Raw genomic sequence first — 10,890 nt, forward strand, 5'->3', positions numbered from 1 at the left:
ATGTAAAAAAAAAAATTGATTTGAATATACCTAACATTAGTTGTGTTTCATATTTCTAGAAAACATTAATTAATAATTGTCTTTATTTTTTTTTAAAATATCATATGATTAATTCTAAGCATTACCTAGCAATTTAATCCAAATTCAATTTTTATTTTATTGAATTCAAAATTTTACATCTTTACATTCAAATTAAAAGTTTTCAACTCAATTCAAATACTTTTTTCCAAATATGTCTCTCAATTGCTTAATGATTGCACTATCATCTTGATTTACGCAATTTAAATTAAATCATCAATATTCTTGTTACTAATATTTTTATATACACACATATATATATATAAATATATATGTGTGTATATCTATATCTATAATATATTAAAAGTGTGAAGATCTTTAGAAAAGTGATTTAAACTTTTTGTCCTTCATTCTTGTAATAAACAAAACTGTTTTTTTACTATTTTATTTAATTTATTGTTTAGTTATTTATATAATATTTAAAATTAAAGATTCCTAAAATACATTATAAAAGGAAAATATATTTTATAAATTAAGGAGTCCTAAAATATATGGTAAAAGAATATTAGGAGAATTAATAAATGAGGACTCTTAAAAAGTAATAAGAAGTGAAGTGTAAAATTAGGAGTCTTACGTGATTTTACAAATATAAATTATTTTGATTTTGGTAAAATAAAAATATAAGATTGTAACGCCCTGATTTTCTGAACCGAAATGCTACACGGTGCTCATGACTCCGAAGGACCACAAGCTAACCCATGATTGATATCTGTACCTGTAAACTGCATAATATCTCATAAAATATGCATAAACATGAACTGTAAGGCCATAAGGTTCAATACTGATACATATCTGAAAAATACGGTATAACAATACCAAAAAGAAACATAAATACTGAAGTCTGAACATCTAATATGATATCTAGTCCGAAAGCCTCTAACTGAATTGAATAAGGAGTTGAAGGAACATGTCTCCAACTAACTCCATGAACTGAAAAACTAATCTGAAATATTGTAATAAAGTAATAATAATATTATCCTCGAATGAAGAGGAGCACTGACTGCTGCACTGAAACTCGTGCCTCTGTACCTATGGCGTTAAATAAAACACCATAGCGTAAATGCGTTAGTACGACTGAATGTACTGAGTATACGAGTGAGGTAGGCTAAATGCAAAGGGTTTTATATGCATGAACAATACTGACTGATATGAACGTGAGAATACATACATACATACGTAACTGCAACTAAACTCATGGTGATACTAACTACTGAGTCTGAATACTGACAACATGAGTTTACTGATGCTGAGATACTGAATGACTGAGTTTACTGATATTGAGATACTGAATGACTGAGTTTACTGATATTGATATGTAATTCACTAATAAGTGAGGAACTGATACTGTATTATTGAATACTGGGAGACTGATACTATATTACTGATAAAGGAATGATTATTTCTGATAGTTCTGATTATGAAGAACTGATTTGATTGACCGTATATAATAGTCTTGAAACTGAGCTTGTGATAACATGACTACTAAGTATGAATATTGATGACATGTATTTACTGATAACATATCATGAATGATAACTGAATTCTGATAACTGATATATCTGATAACATGAGTTCTGATAACTGATAGAATGAATGACTGTATATGACAGTCCTAAATCTGATGGAACTAGCTGAGTTTCATACTGTATCTGAGTTGACTGTATCTGACAGTCCTGATATCCTAAAGAACTATCTGAGTTCTTTTACTGAAACTAATACTGAAATAGTGTGAAGTAGTTATCTAACTGACATGCCCCAAATATGCTATAATAGCTAAGCTGGGGTCCAATCTCTGCCCTGATTGAAAGGGTGTCAATACCGCATTACTGGTAAGGACAAGCTGTGAGTGGCCCTTATCTGGCAGGTACTCTAATGAGAACGGTGGGAACTCTCATCTGACAGGTTAATCAACTGACAGGTATTGATGTCTCAACCTATGCTGGCTCCATAGTTTTGGAACGCAAGGACTGCTTCTAAGAATCACACCCTCTACTGGCAGGTGAGTTCCCATCCTTGGGTTCGCTCAGTGCTGAATCCTACTCCCAACTGGATGACACTGAACTGATTATACTGAACTGATGTTCTATTTCATACTAGAATTAACTAAACTGTTACTGATTATTCTGTTTAACTGAACTGAACATGGACTGAGTTTAATGAGTTTCGATGACTAGCGGAACACTATTGAATTCTGTTAACTGACTAAATGCTACTGAGTTCTGTTAGTTGATTGAGTTTACTGATGTCTGAACTGAATACTAAACTAAACTGTACTGATATTGAGATTTACTGAATTCCATAGACTGACGAAATATTACTGAGATTACGTAGATTACTGAGTACTGAGTAAAACTAAATTGATACTGCCTTTACATGAGTTTTCCTAAGTCATGAGACTGACTGAAGTCTACTGAACATGGCTTGACTGAGAGTATCGTGAAAACATGACATGGCTCTAGGCACACAACTATTTTTTTTGCGTACAAGTACCCCCAGGACTCGATAGAAGGAAACTGACACTTCTTGACATTCTTGAATACATGATCAATATCAACCATTCATAATAAAATAAGTTGGGAATTTCATGAAGTACATGGTTAACGTAATCTTGTTCATGGTAGGAATGTATATAATCAAGATCCTAATTTCATACTCTAACATCATGACATTCCAACAACATATTCATTGTACAACAATAGCATGTAAGCCATTCAAGCATGAGGTCAATGGCATGAATTCACCTTTTAGGCCATATTAATCCATACTACATGTTTCTTGTTTCTCTTAAACATTTAATCAAACACCTTTCATGCACAACTTAGGCATAGGTGAAATCATAAAATTTTCACAAAGTATAAATCACCAAATTCATGGACTTCAACTTATATTTCAACATAGTTTTATGATTTCACATAAAGATCCCAACTTGGGAATCATTCAACACCAACAACATGATCATCAACGTCCAACTTGCAATTTCAAGAACTCTACATAAAGCTCATATGAATAGTATTACAAAATAAATTAGTTTTCATGATTCTTGAGATAACTCATGTAATTAAAAACTCAATTTAACATCATCAGCATGAACATAATCATCCCACCACAAAATATTCATGATACATAACTTAAAACTTGATTCTTGAGCTCCATGGATGAAAGGAATCCATGGATGAACACTATGCATACCTTAGTTCTTCATTTTACGAAGATCGACGGAGAGAATTTCTTGAAATTAAATCCCCAATTGCAAACCCTCTTCTTGTTCTTGATGAATTTTGAGAGAAATCAAGCATATCTTGCTAAATTATGTTGAATCTCGTTTTTGTGTATATATATAGAGAGAGAGGTAAGAAATACTAAAATACCCCTGGAGAAAGAGAGAAAGACGCAGCTGTCCTCTGTTGTTTTCAGGCTGATAGGCTGCAGTAAATTGATCATAACTTTTTACTCCAATGTTCAAATTGGATTAAACCAATTGCATTGGAAAGAAGACTCAAAGATCTTTCTATTGATATATAGCATCTCTCACAGCTCATTATATGCAGGAAGTTATGATAGTTTGAAGTTGACTGAAATTTTTGACCTGAAATGCGCCCGGAATGCGGGAGCATTTCAAACCAGTGAGTTAGCCACTGAAATGCGCCCAAAATATGCCCGGAATGTGTCCAATACGTACTAGGGACTTTTCTAATCACAACGCAACTTGAAAATAAAAAAATGAAGGTCGGGAAGGTCATCAAATAAATCCCCGAAGTTAGGAGGTCTAAAATGAGAGTAAGTGTTGAACTTGAACACTTAGCAAAAAAATTTTCGAAGTGTTGGAATCTCTCATGGAGCTTTACGAACTGAATTTGACATGCGATTTTTATGGGGTCTTACAAAGATACTTTTGACCAAAAAAAAATCCTTTTGGTAAAATAAAAATTAACGATTTTGGGTAAAATAAAACATCTAACATACTTTTGACCAAAAAAAATTGCTTTTGGTAAAATAAAAATTAACATACTTTTGGCAAAAAAAAAAAAAATCTCACAAAAATATTTGTTACACCTAAAAATTGTTGTAAATACTACCATATATGCTAAACCTTGAAAATCAATAACCAAATGCATATTACCATAAATAATTTGATAAGTTATTTTTTTTACTTTTTTCAAAAGAATAATTAAAAAAATTCATAGTTAGGTAATCTTTCTTTGGAGAAAAAATTTTTGGGCTTCTATAAACTGAGTTTTCCCCTACAATAATGTAATAACATCAGGTATATTGTTATAACTATTTTTTCGATGAGCTCTGAAGATGTCGTTTATATCATATTGTTCTAATATCTCAATTATCAAATTATTTTGTTTTAGTTTCTCTTCTATTCAAGCTTATATTGTTGATAATGAATGTTCGATCGGACTTTAAGAATTTTTTTGTGTTAAGATTAGATTTAATAATATTGTTCTAATATATCAATTATTGTAGTTTTTGTTTTGTTACTATTTTTAGTTTTTCTGCTTAATACAGGTGGTAGATGAACGTTTATTCAAGCTTTGATGATTTTTTTGTAAAGATAAGAATTTAATAATATTGTTCTGATATCTGGATGATTGTATTATTTTGTTGTATAGTATACAAGTGGTAGATAAATAGTTGGGCAGGCTTTGAAGAATTTTTATGTTAAGATTTAGGCTTAATCATATTGTTTTGTTGTAGATTCCGATCTATTATAATCTACTATTTTTATTATTATTTATTTTGTGATAATTCACGTCGTAGGAGACAATCAAGATATTAGTACTTCACGCATGACTGGATGCATAAAATTGTTTATATTCGATCTTTAAAGTTAATTGCTATTTTTCAATAAATTATTTTTCTTTTATATATTTTATATCGATTGATGGCTTGACGTGAAGAACATGTGCAACACACGTACACTTGACTAGTATATATATATGTATATGTGTATATATATGTGTGTGTATGTGTGTATGAATATATATGAATATTTTTTGTCACAATAATCCTTTCCATATACGGTACTTGATTTGTAATTGGTTATTTCCTTAATTGAACCATAGTATTTTTAAAATCATTATATTTATTTCTACAATTTTTATCCATCAAAATCATAAAAATTAGATTAGGCTAAAATAACCAAAAAAAAATTTAAAAAAGTGACGTGAAGAATTTTGACATACTAAAATTTTTTCAGTTTGATCCATTCCGTATTTTTTTAACAAAATTAATTTACTGTTGACTAAAATTCAGAAGAATTTGACCAATTTTTAAAAAGGTGTTGACTTCTATGGGATGAATACTATTAAAATTTAATTCAACTGGATGAAGATATTATTTATATTTTATTAATTATTTATTTATTTAATATTATTTTATACTGTGGTATAAACAATTAAAATTGAGTTCTTATAATGATTAGCATAGACTTAAAAAAAATATTAGCATTTAGTTACCATAGCCATCTAATAAATTTCTGATCTTGTGGAATCTATATTGTTGAATGATAAATTGTTAAAAATTGTGTAATTATGTAACACAAATTGTGGAAAATGGATTGGACGGTAAAAGTAGGAAAAAAAAAATTAATGTAATTAGGAGTAATTATATTTTGTTTTCTTTTGGAGTTTCATCAATCAATAAGAGAATATCTTACTAGTCTATATTTATTATAGGAACCAATCTTAGTTTTTTTTTGAAAAATTAAATAATATGATAATTAGCAAAATATAAAATAATTGAACAATTATAATAGTTTTCATCCAATAGAAATAAATTTTAACAGTGCTCATCCCATAGAAATCAATTTCAATTGTTTTTTTTATAAAAAAATATTAAATAATATTAAATAAATAAATAATCGACAAAACATAGCATAATATGAAGTAATTAACCACTAATTTCTTAATATGAAATAATTGAAAAATGATTTATTTATGTACAACAATATGAAATAATATTAAATAAACAAATAAGTAAATAAATAAATAAATAAATAAATAATAAAAAAAACATGGAATAATATGAAATAATTAACTGTTATTCTTAGTGATATAATTGAAGAATCATAATAGTTTTCATTTAATAAAAATGAATCTCAATTGATTTTCATAATAATATGAAATAATATGAAATCATAATAGTTTTTATTCAATAGAAATGAATCTTTATTGTTTATACCACAATATGAAATAATGTTAAATAAATAAATAAATAATCAATAAAACACAAAATAATAAAAAGTAATTAATTAGTAATCTTAATATAAAATAACTGAAAAATCATAATACTTTTCATCCAATAGAAATCAATCTTAATTATTTTTACCACTATATGAAATATAAAATAATATAAAATATTTAAATAATCAATAAAATAATTTTTTGTTATAAGATGATAGTTTTTTATTATAGGAATTCAAGTGGGTAGTTCTCAAGATGTCACTTCATTTCTTCTAGCTTTTTTCTATGCAAAGTTGTAGAACCTACGTAAAACATAAATAAAAGTGAATGTTAAAGTAAACCCTTGTAAGAGTTATACGTATAAAATATAGTATTTGAGGGGATTAAATAAGTAAGGAAAATATGTGAAAAAAGTGGAGTAGTTTAAAAGTTAATTTAGAAGATTTTTATCTTATAATCGAAAAGTAAAATTTTATTCAATGCACATATTTTCTCTACATAGAAAGGAACATGTAAAAAAAGAAAACAATTGATTTGAATATACCTGCTGAATATACTAAAATTAATTGTGTTTTGTGTTTCATATTTCTAAAAAACATTAATTCATAATTGTCTTAATTTAGGAAAAATATTTTATGCTTAATTCTAAGCATTACCTATCAATTCAATCCAAATGCAAATTTTATTTTCTTGAATTCAAAATTTTACATCTTTCCATTCAAATTAAATTTTTTTTAACTCAATTCAAATATTTTTTTTTTCCAAGTATGTCTCTCAATTGCTTATTGATTGTCCTATAATCTTGATTTACGCAATTAAAATTAAATCATGAATATTCTTATTATGTAATATAGATTCTTATATGGTTATATATATATATATATATATACATATATATATATATATTATCACATCCACTTGATTTGTAATTGATTATTTCCTTAATTGAACCATTGAATTTTCTAAATAATTATATTTATTTCTATAATTTTTATCCATCAAACCATAAAAATTAGATTAGGCTAAAATAACAAAAAAAAAAAAAAACTTAAAAAAAGTGACGTGAAGAATTGCGACATACTAATTTTTTTTTTAGTTTGCTCCATTCCATATTTTTTAACCAAATTAATTCACAGTTGACTTAAATTCAGAAAGAATTTGATCAATTTTAAAAATGTATTGACTTCTATGGGATGAGCACTACTAAAATTTAATTCAAGTGGATGAAGATATTATTTTGTATTTTATTGATTATTTATTTATTTAATATTATTTTATATTGTGGTATAAAAAAATTAAGATTGAATTCTTATAATAATTTGCATAGACTTAAAAAAAATATTAGCATTTAGTTACCATAGCCAAAATATTAGCATTTAGTTACCATAACCATCTAATAAATATCTGGTCCTGTGGAATCTATATTGTTGAATGATAAATTGTTAAAAGTTACCTAATTATGGAACATAAATTGTGGAAAATGGATTGGATGGTAAAAGTAGGAAAAAATATTAATGTAATTAGGAGTAATATATTACTATGTTTCCTTTTGAAGTTCCATCAATCAATAAGAAAATATTTTAATAGTCTATATTTATTATAGGAACCAATCTTAGTTATTTTTTAAATAAAATAATATGATAATTAGCAAAATATGAAATAGTTGAACAATCATACAGTAATAATTTTCATCCAATAAAAATAAATTTTAATAATGTTCATTCCATAAAAGCCAATCTCAATTATTTTTTACCAAAAAATATGAAATAATATTAAATAAATAATCGACAAAACATAGCATAATATGAAGTAATTAACTACTAATTTCTTAATATGAAATAATTGAAAAATCATTTTTTTCACAATAATATAAAATATGAAATAATATTAAATAAATAAATAAGTAAAAAAATAAATAAATAACTAATCAAAAAAACATGGAATAATATAAAATAATTAACTACTATTCTTAGTGAAATTATTGAACAATCATAATAGTTTTCATCCAATAGAAATGAATCTTAATTGATTTTCATCACAATATGTAATAATATGAAATCATAATAGTTTTTATTCAATAGAAATGGATCTTAATTGTTTATACCACAATATGAAATTATCTTAAATAAATAAATATTAATCAACAAAACACAAAATAATAAAAAGTAATTAATTAGTAATATTAATATAAAATAACTGAACAATCATAATAATTTTCATCCAATAGAAATCAATCTTAATTATTTTTACCTCAATATGAAATATAAAATAATATTAAATATTTAAATAATCAGCAAAATAAGTTTTTTGTTATAAGATGATAGTTTTTTTGTTGTAAGAATTCATTTGGGTAGTTCTCAAAATACCAATTATCTTAATTTTAGGCTAAACTATCCTCCTTTATTATAATATAGAGAGAGAGATATTGTATTTTGATTATTCTAACAAGGAATTATTCCATCATGACTGTTGATTAAATTTTATTCATGATAGAAAATGAGATAATTGAATGTTAATAAGGCAAGTAAACCCATCTAAAATTTTGAGATAATTTAGATGTATTATAGTTAGGCTTTCCCATAATAATCTTGATAAATAAATAAGAATCTCTGATTTGGTGATTAAATAAATTATAATTTAATAAAGAAATAAATAACTCAAAGAGCTTTTAAGTTAGGAAATATGAGTTATGATACATAATTTAGTCCAAGTAGGCTCGCCTATTTTTTTCCAAGTCGATATTTGTAAGGAATGTGAAACTCACTTAAATTCAATTTAGTTTAACCTGCCTAAGTATCACCATACACTTGAAACTCCTGCACAAAATTTTCTTACAATATATGCGTGATACACTTTAATGTTGGTATGAGTATAACAAAAAATGGTCAAACCCAATTAATTTAAAATTTTCAAGACAGTATATAATTTGAAATATCTAAATTAGACAATTTGGAATTTTAAAATAAGATGATATTCTTCTTATTAAATCTTAGAATCTGCTTATATATTATCATATACGTGTATGCTCATATGCGTAATGAGTGTATGTGTACGTTATAGTAAATGGTCAAAGCTACATTAATTTGAAAAAATCTATAAGATAATATAGAACTTAAAAATAACAAAATAATATTATTATTGACTCTTATAGAATCTACATTATGATTTCAAATCTTCAAAATCTAATCATAAAGATTAAAGATTTGGTTGTATCTCGCTCTATATGCATTTTACAAGTTATAAAAGGACACTTGATTATCTTAATTATTCAAAGTGAGCATAGAAACACCAACATTATCAAAATTTACAAATTTCTACAAGAATAATGGCAAAGCTTTTGACTAGTGTTTTTCTCGTTGCTGTTCTATTTTTTGGTACTCAAAAACTTTCATCTTTTTACTGTATGTTGTTGCGTATAATACTTGCCTAATAATATTAATATTTAGTCTTACCTCTTCTTGTTTATTGAATACAGTTGAAACAATGATCCCTTCAGTTGAATCAAAAACCTGCTATCAAATACATCCAGAAATATTGTGCGATGATGGAAAAGTTGAACCAAAATGTTTACCATTTTGTAAACAAAAGTTTGGCTCCCAAGCTGGTGGCCAATGCATTGAACAGTTTGGCTTTGATGGCCCCTTTTGTGCTTGTGATTACCCTTGCTAATCATCCTTTCCTATCTTTATACCTTAATAAAATTTTGTTTCTACATGTCATTTTAGATATCCATCTTGATGTGATATCAATTTCAATAAACTTTAATATTTTGAGATTTGGTTAATGTTTATACTTTCATTATAGCTTTTATTTTTTTAATTTATTTTTCTTATCTTCAATTGTCACAACTCGAAATCTCATTAGCTGTGAGCGCATCTACCTTCTCCATAGATGAACCCCATTAATTGACAAATTATTTTAGATGAGTGAAAAAATAAAATTATGCAAAAATACAGTAAAAACAGTAATAGTATTGAACTGAGTCGAAACTAAAACATAAGAGTGAAATAGACTCAACCACAAGAACGGATGACACACGTACACCAAAGACTAAGATATAAAAATACAAAATTAAATGCTACAAAGCTTTTATAAAGAACAAAATTAGTAAATATAAATAGAATTCTAATTTAGTATATGAATAATCATTATTGATGAATGTATTTTCACCGTTTAGAGCTTCCTTATAGTTGTCCCAAGTCATTTATGACTTTCTGGAGCTGACAGTTCGATTACTGGACAGTTCATTTGTTTTTTAGAGCCAATTTTTTGGTTTGAAGTCTTTGCTGGTAAGAATTGGCTACCGAGCGAAAACTTTAGTTAAATGACCCATATGCTAATTCTAACAGTTACAACAACTCCAGAAAGTCAATTTTAGGCTAGGTGTACCTTTCGTTCGGGTCCAAGGCTTCCACAATCTGTTTTGAGAGTCTACTTTAAACCTCATAACAACATATTAATAAGATTAGTACAAGTTTCTAAAGCTCCAAAATGGCGTACTTGTAAAACAGAAACACGCTGACTGATTTTCTGGGAAGGGTAACAACAGAAGTGGGCTAGGTATACTTGTTGCTATAAATGACTCCCCAGTTACTCATATTGCACCTGGTATCAGTTTTCA

The 10,890-nt window shown here is 26.6% G+C and overlaps 1 protein-coding gene across 1 annotated transcript; it reads left to right on the top strand.

Moving 5' to 3' along the window:
- The first annotated feature begins 9,531 nt into the window (after nt 1-9,531).
- Nucleotides 9,532-10,059, top strand: LOC124897038 (putative defensin-like protein 120). Its single transcript, XM_047409183.1, has 2 exons — nt 9,532-9,643; nt 9,745-10,059. Exons 1-2 carry the CDS (start codon nt 9,595-9,597, stop codon nt 9,936-9,938), a joined length of 243 nt encoding a protein of 80 aa, XP_047265139.1. The 5' UTR covers nt 9,532-9,594; the 3' UTR covers nt 9,939-10,059.
- Nucleotides 10,060-10,890: the final 831 nt, after the last annotated feature.

Source organism: Capsicum annuum, chromosome 3 (assembly GCF_002878395.1).
Source record: "Capsicum annuum cultivar UCD-10X-F1 chromosome 3, UCD10Xv1.1, whole genome shotgun sequence".
NCBI lineage: Eukaryota > Viridiplantae > Streptophyta > Magnoliopsida > Solanales > Solanaceae > Capsicum > Capsicum annuum.

Bases quoted from the DNA above. Each gene is read 5' to 3' on its own strand.
- LOC124897038 (XM_047409183.1), top strand. From the start codon at position 9,595: ATGGCAAAGCTTTTGACTAGTGTTTTTCTCGTTGCTGTTCTATTTTTT. The intron at 9,644-9,744 runs GTACTCAAAAAC...TATTGAATACAG, and splicing joins CGTTGCTGTTCTATTTTTTG to TTGAAACAATGATCCCTTCA.